Below are 12452 nucleotides of genomic sequence, written 5' to 3'. Positions count from 1 at the left end.
GAGGTCAGGGCGACGGGTCTGTAGTCATTATGTCCTGTTGGCCTTGGCTTTTTGGGCACAGGGATGATGGTGGAGGACTTGAGACAGGCTGGCACATGGCATGTCTCAAGGGAGGTGTTAAAGATGTGGGTAAACACCGGAGACAGCTGGTCAGCGCAGTGCTTGAGGGTGGCTGGAGAGACAGAGTCCGGCCCAGCTGCTTTGCGGGGGTTCTGCCTCTTGAAAAGTCTGTTAACTTCACCCTCCTGAATGGAGAGAGTCGTCACTGTAGAGGGGGGGAGGTGGGAGGCCTCCTGGGTGGGAAGGGGTAGTTCAAGACTGTCCAATTGTCTTTCAAATCTGCAGTAGAACTCATTCAGGTCGTTGGCCAGGCGGGAGTCATTGCTAGGATTGCTGTTGTAGGTAAACACACATTTGTGTTTCTCACAATGAAATATGAGATGTGCTCTAAGAAACCCACATTAAGACAATATAATGCCAGCCAGTCGACCATAAATTGAAAATGGTTGCTTTTACATCTTTTCAAGACTAAAAGCACTTCTTAATTCTTTCATTCTTAATCTAATTCTTAAGTAAATTCCAAATCTAAGTACTTAAAAAACTATTAATTTTAAGTACTTACAAAAGAAAGTAAATCAACTAAGAGATTCAAGATTTGTATTTGTCACAAATGGTACTTTATGAAGTGAAATGCGTTGATGTACCTGCAACCACTTAAATAAAATAAAAGAATAAATACAATTAAATAGCACACAGCAGTATTTCAACGCTTTGAGTTGAGCAGACGGATGGCATGAAGGAAGAAACTCCTCCTCATCCTCTCTGTGTTGAACCTACGGCCTGATGGCAGCAGGGAGAAGAGTGAGTTTCCAGGGTGGTTGGGCTGTCTGAGGATCTTCTCAGCCCTCGACCTGCATCGTTTGTTATATATAAGATGTCCTGCAGGTCAGAGAGGGTTGTTCTGATGGCCCGCTCGGCTGAACGTACCACCCTTTTCGGGGCTGAGAAGTCCAGCTTGGTGCAGCTGCCCATCCAGGTAGTGATACTCCCACTCAAGATACTCTCAATGGTGCAGGTGTAAAAGTTCCTGAGCACCTTGAGGGGGAGCTTAAAGTCTCTTAAGCGTCTGAGGTGGAAGAGACGCTGTCTGGCCTTCTTCACAGTTCTGTGGATGTGAAGTGACCAGGACAGGTTCTGTGTGATGGTCACACCGAGGTATTTAAAACTGTCCACTCTCTCCACATCAGACCCGTTGATCCAGAGTGGGCGAATATCGCTCTGCTGTTTGCTCCTGAAGTCCACAACCAGTTCTTTAGTTTTTCCGACGTTCAGCAGGAGGGTATTCTCCCGACACCAGCTCTCCAGGTGGATGACCTCCATCCTGTAGGCTTCTTCGTTGCTGTCGGAGATCAACCCCACAACTACTGTGTCGTCGGCAAACATGTTTTCTGATGTTGACACACAGTCATGGGTGTACAGCAAATACAGCAGAAGGCTCAGCACTCAGCCTTCAACATTAGATCAATGCTAGACCTGTAATTTGCCATTAATCACCATTCCATGGCTGGAGTATAATATTTCAGACAGTATTAATAAACATATTACATTGTCTGGATCCTATTCAAATTATAAGGCATCTGAGGCTGTTCCTGCATGTTCACTTTTAGATTATACATATTTACCAACTGGCAATCATCCACTAAAGGTGTGGGTAATTATTTTGTAAACAGACATTCTAGAGTATGTCTAAATATTTTAAATATTCCATATTGCCTATGGATTTAGAATGGGATGTCATAAAAGCTCCTGTAGGTGTAGATGTTGCAAAACATTTGTCTATATAGTGTACTGTATATCTCTTGTCTAGATTTGACTAAAAGATTTGCGATGTTAAACTACAGAACTGAATGGAAGGAAACTAATTGAATTTATGGCACCGTGAGGTTTTTGCAGCATGCTTGTTAAATATTAGGCCTACATTGGACCTCCAGAAATAATGTTTCTGAAATGCAAGCAAGATAAAGGATGACTGCAAATTTGCTTTGGCTCAAAATGTTTATTCAGTCAGACAGTATGCAAGACAGTAACTTCACATCTTAAAGACTTTACATCAAATAGAGGCATCGGAAATATTTAGGAAAGTTAATGTTGCACTGTCAAAGCATATCAGATGGTGTTCTCCATTCACAGCTAAGAAGGTGGAAGGAGCGGAGGTAGTTGTCGTTTAGCCCAGGGTGTGCTTGTCGAACAGGTACTCGGCCATCTTGTTGTTGTGGGCGTCCATCTTGGTGAGGTTGGTGATGTGGTCTCCCAGCTTCTTGATGGCCTCCACCTGCTCATTCAGGTAGTGGGTCTCCAGGAAGTCACACAGCTAGAAGGAAACACCCAGAGAACAGGGATTAGACAGGGGACAGATATAAACACCACACATTCAGGCACTTCTGTGACAATAGAAAGCAGTTTAAGACCAGGTATAGTGGAACTTACATGTGGGTCTCCCTTATCAGAAGCCACCTTGTGGAGGTCGAGAAGGGCCTGGTTGACGTTCTTCTCCAGCTGCAGGGCACACTGCATGGCTTCCATCCCGCTGCCCCACTCATCTCTCTCTGGTTTCTACATGAGTCACAAAGAAACACAGGGATGGTACAGTCATTGTTAATTCATTGAGTACTTTGTGCGCATTGAAAGCTGAAGATCTGCTAAACATGCATGATTGAACTGCAGACAATCTCTCCAAGCCATCATTATGGAACTTTTACCCCTATAACTGCAAATATTCAGAGCAGCAAAGACTGGTTATGTACCTTGATGTCCTGCAGGAAGATGCGTCCCCCTCTCTGATTCTGGAAAGACATGAGCTTGTTGCCATGCTCGCGCTCCTCTTCGCTGTTCTTCTTGAAGAACTTGGCGAATCCTGAGAGAGCCACGTCGTCACGGGAGAAGTAAAAAGCCTGACAGAAAAAAACAATATTGTTGATGAAAACGATTAAACATGACTAATTGCATTCAATAATTTCGTTTTAGATTCTTAGCAGCCTATTGACCAAGCCAAAACATGACTTCCATTATGGACGGCAGGTTGCCAATGAAGATGCATTACTTTCTCAGAATCAGCACCAATGGAACGCAACTTTCTTACCATTGAAGTGTAAGTGTAGGAAGCAAAAAGCTCCAGGTTGACCATGCGATTGATGGCAGCTTCGCATTCCCGGTGGTAGTTCTGGCGGACCTGAGATTCCATTTCGGTTGATTTAGTTGTTTACTTCGCAAAACGTGCGCAATTTTTTTTAATTAAAACTATTCTGCTAGTAGGCTAGTGTTGAAGTAAATGTGGAATTGTGTGAGATGTCGCTCAGTTCCGTTCAATCTCTGTTGAAGCAAGAACATTCAAGGCTGTGATCGAAGGAAGTAATTGTCTGTACTTATCCATTTCGAAAACAAAGCGTCAGTAAAGTCGTTGCACACACCTAGCCAATCAAATTAAGTTTAGGCATCAGAAAATAGGCGGGGTCGATGATTGACATCGCTTAACTCGTGACCTGGAAAAATAGTCACCTACAAGTTCATTGTTTGTTATCTGAAAATAGATAAGCACAAAGGCAGATGCTGTTGTAGAAACTAATGTAGCCTAATTCAAACTTTTGAATCTATTCCTTGCATAAGCAAACAGGATCTACCTTTACACTGAACAATATACAGACAAGTCTAGATTATATGACATGAGCACCTGTAGCCGAAGCAAGTAACTGAATAACTTAATCAAACATTTACCAAATTAACTAACACTGATCAAAATATCTGTGTGCAATAGGCATATTTCCTAAAGAAAAAAATAAACAAGAGTCAAGTTCTAGATGAAGTTGACTTTTGGCCTGGGCAATCCTAAAGTAATTATTCTCACAGCTTCACAAAACCTGCTGACAGAACACTTTTAGGGTGATGTATTGAGCAATATATTGCTCAATAAATATATACCACAACTATTGCTAAGAGTTAAATCTTATAGCCAGTTGTGCAAACCAAGTCCGATGTTTCGTAGTCTACATATAAAACAGAAACTACATCACAGTCTAACCAACCTTCGCCTTGCTCTTTTTCTAACTTTAGATTTATAATCAATAATGCGGAACGGGACCTGAATGTTGTTTTTTTTATAGGTCTATCTGTCATTATTTGTTTGTTGAATGCTATGCTGTACACTACAGTGATACTCTTTTCTCTCAAGGCTCGTAGTATGCTTTAAAAGTAAATTCACCTGTTGCAGCATTCAGAAAATGTTACCTATACTCAACCCTAATACTTACGTCATCGGAGTCATGTCGCAACAGGTGATTCAAGTTCGTGTGGCTGAGAATATTTCCTCACAAATTCGTGTGTCACACATGACGTCTGGCAATTTCAGATGTTATTTTAGCTAAGACTAACAGGAAACTGAAGGCTGTTCTCTCCCAGTTTGTTTTTTGCACCGTCATAACCTCTTATTTGTACTCTGTGTTAAACCCAAGGATAGACACATTTCTGCTGTGTAATGGTGACTCAGTTTGTGAGTTTGTGACCACGGAAACAGACTTGTTGTGACCAGTTCTTGGAAAAAGGAACCGGGTACAATTAACTACAGGAGTGTAGTGTTTTTTAATACAAGTAATTCCACTCGTAATCGTATCAGTTACCAGCCATTGACAATTACATAAATATTGTATTTAAAGCTATTGACAGTTTATTTAGAGCCATATACTGTAACAATCTGTCACTGGCTGTTCCTTTGTTAAATATCTAGAAAATATTTCTTAAAGTAAAATTATTTTCGATAGAGCTTCTAGTACAAGAGTTGAATGCTTTCCTAAGAACCATACTCAGATCAGATACTGTTGGCACTGTTGGCATAGTTGGAGATTACTAGTGAGTAGCCTACACATGGTAATATTTTGAATCTCTAAGCACACAACTTTGAAACAGCATCATACTAAAAGTGATTTTAATCACAATTTCAAAAGTTTTATTATAACATTCGAACACTTTAGTCACATAATTCGTTTAAGGTCCACTGGGTTTCGATAAACTCGAGATCCAATTGTTGCCTGTTTTTAAGCTTCTAGGTTCATATTATGGCTGAAGCCTGCTGGAAATGAAGCTTTAAGGCTTTTTTACACACATCGCCAGTGAACGCACGTGTAAAAACTATATCTCACACCAGCCAGGTCATCAATATTGGCATAGACATTGTCGTCTGTTTATTAGATATTTTCAAGATTATCGCTACATTGTTATTTTCTCATTCTTAAACAGTACAGTGTACTCACTTCAAAGTTCCATTACTGGAATGTTAACACTACAGAATTGCATAATGTCGTATGAGTAAACAATGTTACAACTGGATGGAATACCCTATTATCAATGAATAATGGTGACTAACTCAATGGTCAAATGGTAAGGACTCCAAAGCTGTTATTGTATGTCAACAGAAGCTAATTCCGTGCACAGTGTATCTGCATGTAATGGCAGGGTTAGGAGCATAGAGGTAGTGATTGATCCACACTTTTAACAAATATCTCAATGTAGCTTGTATTTAGCCCCGAATGTCTGTCTACAGTCCTTTGTGATATGAGGAAATGGCTGACTATAGATCAATCTTTTTAAAGATTATAGGTCAAATGCAACGTCCACAAAGAAAAAAAAAATATTGACCCAAAACATATGATCTGTGTGAGTTTCTCTGCTAAGAGTGTTTACTTCCACATACATCTTTAAATATTTCATCCTTCTATTTTTAGTTTAAAACCTAACCCTAATTATTTTCCTTAAACTCACCATATTAAACAATTTCTTCCTCTCTGACTTCCATGCATAATCTCTCTGCGTCCCTGAATCCCTAATCAACACCTTTATCCCAATGTGCCTTTGTGTGAAAACAAAAGACAAACAAATTCCAATTTTTTTGTTAGAACCTGAGCGGGATTCAAGGTAGCTACTTCTTTTTCACTCTCATTTACTTTTGCTATGCAGTAGGGATCCAAACACTCTTCCACTGGACAGCCTGCCTCCACATCTCCTCCAGGAGCGAGGGATGAGGGGAAGTCCACTTCTCCCTCTCCTGGCTGTGCAGCCACAGGGTCTTTAGGGGGCTGGAGCAGGTGTACTGCAGATACTGACAACCCTGGGTTTTTGAGAGAGAGACAGACAGAGGACAACTTTATACTTGCAGTTCACTGGGTAAAGGTGTGTGTAATGTTTTGTATGTGTACATCTGAAAAGATGTATAATACCTTGTGACTGCCCCAGTACCATACAGATTTAATCACACTGTGGTTGGCTAGAGCCTGAGTCAGCTGATCTCTACTTCCTGTTATGATGTTGACTAAGCCTCCTGGAAGGTCAGAGGAATGAAGAACCTAAAAGAGATGAGAGTAAAATATGGAAGTTTACACTCAGACACACCCACACACACACACGCCTGAATTCAATTCCAACTGATAAACACACCTGAATGAACTCAAGGGCAGGCAAAGGGTATTTCTGACTAGGCACCATGACAACTGCATTTCCCATAGCGACAGACGCTCCCAGCAGAGACACAAGAGAGAGGAGGGGACTTGAGTCAGGAAGAACAATGCCCACCACTCCTAGAGCCTCTGGGAAGGAAAGGGCGGAGCCTGATTGGGGGAGGAGCTAGGGACAGAAAGAGAAAGATGGTGAAGCTTCCTAGATATTCATGATGCTGTAGAGTGGACAAATGAGTTGTGTACATCATCATAAACGTAAACCAAATGACCATTCTGAAGTGGAACCCTACTTAACAATATCAAACTACATTTGAAGGTTGTGTTAGCAAACATTATAGTTTGAGCTTACAATAGTGGTCAGTTGAAAAAACATATGTAGGTGCCCTGATTAACCATTAAATCCTCTGTCATCATATTTCCAGAATTGGTTCATTTACGACTTTAAAGCCTCACCAGAGCTCCTCCTCTTTCCTTGTCACAACGAGCCGCCCAGTCACAGAGCCGGGCTATGCTGAGCTCCACCTCATTTTCTGCCTCCTCCAATGAGAGGCCAGTTTGGGAGCGGAGGGATGCAGTCACTTCCCGCTTCCTCTGCTCTAGGCCCTCAGCTAGAGAGTAGAGAGACTGAGCACGTGCAGCAGGGCTTTTCTTCATCCAGCTGAAAGGAAAAAGTCATAACAGGAAAGCGTGTGACAAATGTTGTATGGGGAGACTGTTGCCACTTAACTGTGGAACCACTACCCTTTGTTGGGGGCACAGCTCGAAATAATTTTTTTTGAACTTTGACCTTGGTTGCCGCTGGCCTTTCAAAACGCAACCAATGAGGTGACAGCTGTACGTGACATAGCCAGAAGTGGCACATGCAATGGAGGAAAAAACGAATCCCCAAAGCGTTCCCTTCAAAGCTCCCCAAACTGTTTAACACAACGTTAAAACATATCATGTTATATGTTATTATACCATCAATGTTTTATGTATGTTGCTATGCCGGGCAGACACAGTGACACCAAGTATGCTTCGCTCCCGAAAAGCAAATTTCTTGTCATGTGTGAGCCCCTTAAAGGAAGTATACTGCTGTACAACCACAGTCTGACAGAGAAACTGAGGCTCCAGCCTGAGCTCACCCAGGTTGAACTTTAATGGCTGCCTCCACTGCGTTGCGCACGTCCTTCCTCCCGCCATCGGGACAGTAGGCAAGCACAGCGCCATCTGGTGCCAGCACTGACATACTACCACCAGACACAGCCTTGCACTGCTTACCCCCCACCAACTGGAGATGGGAGGAAGGAACACTATAGGAGAGAGAAGAGAGAGAGAGATAAAAATTACAGCACGCGCACATTTAGACATTTCGTTATACAGACATGCACGCGTGTGTAGTACTCACACGCACCTGTACGCACGTACACACCTGGAAGGATCAGAGGCATCAGGAATGACAGCTGCCGAGGCCTCTGTCCCAAACTTGCTGTAATCGACAGAGGCAGGGGAGGAACGAGGCAGAGGACAAGAGGAGGATGAAGGCCGCAAGAACTGAAACAGGCCCTGGGGAAAACAGGGAGGAGAAAGTTCAAATCCGCGGTGTCACTTGGGATCGAACGAACCAGACGTGGCCAGAGAGAGCCGTCCGTACCTCCTTCCCTCCGTCGGTGCAGGTGCCACTGTCCTTGTGTCCGGAGACGGGCAGTGACGGGTCCGCCACGGAGTGCGAGTTCACCCACACGCACCCGACAGACAGGCTGGCCGTGAGGGAGACACAGGGTTAACACAGACTTTGGACCATCGGCAGATAGGAGAGTGTGGATGAAGGGAAAGAGACAGGCACCTCTTGGCAGCCTCCAGGGCCAGCGTGAGGTCTTCAGTCCAGAGAGAGGCTGCCTGGCCGTGAGGGCTGTGGTTCCCTATTCACATCCAGGAAGCACAACATTTTATCAGCACTCGCTTCTATGGAAAATACCTTCAACGTAACTGCTGCTACCTACAACAGGAGCATGTGTCACGTTCAAGTTTATTACCATTTATAACAAGTACATTGGAAGTCTTTGGCCCTGCTCCTGTTTCCTAGCGGCCTCTAATTAATCATCTAAAACCATCATTAATGAGTCCTAATCCTATATGAGCTATGTCTCATTGATCAGTAGACATAGAGCCTGTTTAGTTACCCAGGGTTACGCCCTCGGAGTGGCTTCTGAAGGAGAGAAGGGGTAGCAGGGGTCCGGGGGGAGGAGTTACCACGCAGGAACAGGAGGGGGCAATCCCGCACAGCACCGTAGGGGGGTAGAGGGCACCGGAGGGGGGCACTGGGGAAGCTTGGATTAGCTGCCAGGGGTGAGAGAGTGGAGTTAGGTACACCCAGGTGGTGTTGTGTTGAGGCTCAACACATAAGCTAAAGGCTGCTACATACTCACTGAAGCAATGTGTGTGTGTGTGTGTGTCTTTTCAAGCCTTTATAAAACAAGACATATCAAGTAACGTGGGAAGTGTGTACATTTTGTTTGGACAGCAACTCACTGCTTTACAATGCTACTGCTCTATCAACAATCTCAGTTTGACACGTGCTGCTTGTGTAATGTGGAACAACAGAAAGGACAGTCTGGCGATCTCAGTTTCAGGTTAAATAATCCTATACATTTGGTCACAGGAAGTTTCAGAGAACCATTGGTTTGTAATTGCACACTCTTCTGTGGCGTATTCCTGTCTGCGACACAGTAGTGACTTACTGTTGCCCCCTGCTGTTGAGCCTCATGTACTGCATTCTCCACCAGGCCTCTCTCTGCCTCAGTGGTGAGAGCGACACACTTCATCCGTCCTAAGCGCAGCTTCAGACGAGCCACCACATTGTCCCACACTGGCTCCTGAACACACAACAGCCACTGGCACTGTGGGGTTGCATTCAATTATTCAGTCAGAATGTTAATACATACACCCGTGACAATTCAATCGATGGAGGAGTCTCGACTTACATCTTTCTTCTTTTTAAAAGCTATCTCTATCACTCCATCCACAGCACTATCGATGTCCGCAGACTCAAAGATGATGAAGGGACAGGTGGCACCAAGGGAGAGAGAGAGAGAGACTGGCACACCCATCCCGGCTGTGGCTTTACACAGCATCTCTCCGTCCTGAAAGAACGAGAGAAAGAAAAAAAGAAAGATGGAAAAACAGAGAGAGAAAAGATGTATTTGATATAAACACATTTTTAAAATTGTGTTAAATTAAATTGTATATAAAAACGACCCCCATATCCCCACCCTAACCTGCTTGTTGCCACTGTAGGTAACATAGCTGATGTTCGGATCCTGGGCTAAACTGGCCCCCAGAGACGCATTGCTTCCTGTCACCACATTCAGCACCCCAGCAGGAAGTCCCGCCTCAACAAATAGCTGGGCCAACAGGAGAGCAGAAGGGGCAGTTCCTAATCCAGGGATCAACACCACGGTGTTGCCTATGAAACAGAAATGTTGCTTTCTAAAACTTTGGACATTGGAAATACAACTGACTAGTTTAAAAGTGTTTATCCTGAATGTGCTCTGAGTGACACCTTGCTCATGATGATAATATCATTTTTTTTATATGTGTGTGTGTGGCATACCCATGGCCAGAGCTGGTAATACTTTGAGCATAAGAGAGTAGAGAGAACAGTCATCAGAGACAACCACTGCCACCACACCTGAAACACAGAAAGAAAAGTACATTTATATTGACTCCTGACATGTTTTAGTCTACATTTACAAACACACACACACACAAACTTACCCCAGGGGGTCCAGTCAGGAATGAGTGTGTCTCTAAGCTGGGCCCAGCTGGCATAGTACTGGGCCAGTCTGACCAGCATGGAGGGGGAACTGGGACACTGAGACAGATCACTCAGCTCTGACAGACACTGTCCGTGCCTCTGTAGGCCACTCACCAAACTGGAAGACAAACACACGCGCGCGCACACACACACACACGTAAGTGAATGCCCAGCGATACTTGCATCGGCAACCGGCTCTCGCTTTCTCTTGCCTCGTTCCTCCTCTGAGCCCTGTCAGCTGAGCTTGTGTGCACCAGGCCACTGATTAGTGATTAGCACTGAGTTGCTGTCATGCAGGACCTTTGCAGAAGGAGAAGCGGGAAACCGCTTTAAGGGACCGCGTACAGCCTGACCATGAGGCGGCTTGGGGCGCTGTCCCTGGTGCTGGGAGGGCCTCCTCTCTCTGGTGCTGCCACAATATGTTTCCTACCTGAGCAAGACCTTGGCCCTTTGGTGGCAGGTTAGTCCGCTCCAGTATTTGAAGCCACTGGCAGCAGAGGATGCAGACAGAGATACATCTTCCTGTACTGCACACACTGTACTGCACACAGTCTCTCCTGGGGGGAAGAGTGAGACAGGGAGAGGGGAATGAGAGAGAGGAAGAGAGGTGGTGAGACAGAGAATGTACAAACAGCTTGCATTAAGGGTGACAAAATGTAGAAACAGACAACACAAGAAACTGTATTTCTTGTGAAGCAACTGGAGTTCTGTTAGCTAGCCTACCTGAGGAACCAGCCACACTGCGTGTCTGTCTGTCTGCAGGATGGAAAAACTTCCCATCGATGAAGAGGTCGAGGGCACGGGAGCGGTGTTCTAGCCAAGCCTGGGAAAACCGAGGCCAGGGTCAGATATTTTCATTTAGTTATTTTATATTTTATTCAGTAAAAAAAAAAACGGTTCTACTCATTGTGCTTCATGTAGTTAACTACATTCAGTGGTCAATAAGGCCATCTAGTGTTTAATTAATACATACACTCAAGCAGTATTACTGCTTATTTGCCGAATCTAATAACATGAAATGGTTGGATAATAAGGATTAAATATTTTATATCTAAAGAGAAAATCTAACTAGTTATAACCAAATGCAGCTTTGACAATAGCTTGTTGTCAGCTACACTCAGGAAAGGGTGAGCCCTCCAGAGCAGCTCCTACCCCACACAGACGGAGCGCCTGTCTGGGAAGGGAGAACAGTGGCAGGCTGACCCCTCAGACTGAGGGGGCAGGAGGGAGCTCCTCCAGCCTTACTAAAACTAAAACTGCTTTGCTCAATTGGGCCGTGCATTGTCTTTATTGCAGTGCTGCAGGATCATTTTTGCCAGTTTGATAGAAATTCATAATTATGAGGTATGCCTATTTACTAGTACTAAACCCAACAGCATGCATAGTTAAGATTTATTTTTTAGTTTAAACTCTTAATACAAATTTGGCTTACTCTGATACAGTTTGCTCACATTCCATTGGCTAAGGGGCCATACACCTCCAAACCAGAGGAACCAATAAAATAATTGCTTGTAGAGGGTAGAACATTATCTATTGACACAGTGGGGACAAAGTACACATTTAGCTGCACATTCTTAATACTCCCTACATCTGCAGTTTAGCTCAAGTCTGAACTTTACTCAGAAAAGTACTCCAGCAACTGAAGACAGACACTAACTGTTCAATGACCCAGAGAAGACACTGTCTCGTCAAGTCACATGTTTGCCTTGTGAGTTTCACATTATTACTGAGTAATGTACTTCACATGGCCATACCTTTTAAGTTGTTAGCTAGAGTATATTCGTTGTAGGAATGAATGCCCGATTGCTAGCAAGCTGTTGTACTGAAAACTACAACTTCATAGAAACAAATCAAGCTGGTTAGCTACCTGTGCGGTGGCAGCGCTGGTACTCGTTGGTCCGTACTCCATGGTTTGAAAGATATCGTGCACTGTCTTGTTGGTACTACCTGCCATAATACAATATACAATATAAGTAATATCTTCCCTACAACACGGTCGAATTTCACTGGACGGAATGCAAGATCAGCTCAGAATTCTATCCAACAATGTGTTAGATGGAAAGTATGTTCCCTCGGAAGACGCAGAAATCAACAGTACGTGCAGCAAAGCAGTATCAAAGAATGATACTTGAAGTAGAACCCGGACACATTTTGTG

General features: G+C 43.9%; 2 protein-coding genes across 2 annotated transcripts; both read right to left on the bottom strand.

Annotated features, from left to right (window-relative positions):
• Positions 1–2036: 2036 nt before the first annotated feature.
• Positions 2037–3417, bottom strand: LOC136937713 (ferritin, middle subunit-like). The gene is made up of 4 exons (XM_067230886.1): positions 3140–3417; positions 2805–2951; positions 2488–2613; positions 2037–2371 (listed from the first exon to the last, which is right to left on the bottom strand). Exons 1-4 carry the CDS (start codon positions 3239–3241, stop codon positions 2225–2227), a joined length of 522 nt encoding a protein of 173 aa, XP_067086987.1. The 5' UTR covers positions 3242–3417; the 3' UTR covers positions 2037–2224.
• Positions 3418–5204: 1787 nt separating this feature from the next.
• aldh16a1 (aldehyde dehydrogenase 16 family, member A1) lies at positions 5205–12392 on the bottom strand. The gene is made up of 17 exons (XM_067232849.1): positions 12164–12392; positions 11020–11119; positions 10727–10853; positions 10257–10414; positions 10093–10170; positions 9758–9945; positions 9464–9622; positions 9221–9379; positions 8663–8819; positions 8326–8401; positions 8134–8239; positions 7912–8045; positions 7625–7792; positions 6954–7158; positions 6481–6666; positions 6264–6389; positions 5205–6154 (listed from the first exon to the last, which is right to left on the bottom strand). Exons 1-17 carry the CDS (start codon positions 12248–12250, stop codon positions 5996–5998), a joined length of 2373 nt encoding a protein of 790 aa, XP_067088950.1. The 5' UTR covers positions 12251–12392; the 3' UTR covers positions 5205–5995.
• Between the last annotated feature and the right edge of the window lie 60 nt (positions 12393–12452).

Source organism: Osmerus mordax, chromosome 3 (genome assembly GCF_038355195.1).
Source record: "Osmerus mordax isolate fOsmMor3 chromosome 3, fOsmMor3.pri, whole genome shotgun sequence".
Lineage (NCBI taxonomy): Eukaryota > Metazoa > Chordata > Actinopteri > Osmeriformes > Osmeridae > Osmerus > Osmerus mordax.
This window is presented reverse-complemented; position numbering and strand designations above follow the sequence as displayed.

Coding starts and splice junctions, on each gene's coding strand:
- LOC136937713 (XM_067230886.1), bottom strand. CDS start 3,241: ATGGAATCTCAGGTCCGCCAGAACTACCACCGGGAATGCGAAGCTGCC. Junction 2,614..2,804: donor TCTTCCTGCAGGACATCAAG/GTACATAACCAG, acceptor TGACTCATGTAG/AAACCAGAGAGAGATGAGTG. Junction 2,372..2,487: donor CTGATAAGGGAGACCCACAT/GTAAGTTCCACT, acceptor GTTTCCTTCTAG/CTGTGTGACTTCCTGGAGAC.
- aldh16a1 (XM_067232849.1), bottom strand. CDS start 12,250: ATGGCAGGTAGTACCAACAAGACAGTGCACGATATCTTTCAAACCATG. Junction 11,120..12,163: donor CCAGCGCTGCCACCGCACAG/GTAGCTAACCAG, acceptor CGGTTTTCCCAG/GCTTGGCTAGAACACCGCTC. Junction 6,155..6,263: donor GGTACTGGGGCAGTCACAAG/GTATTATACATC, acceptor TCAAAAACCCAG/GGTTGTCAGTATCTGCAGTA.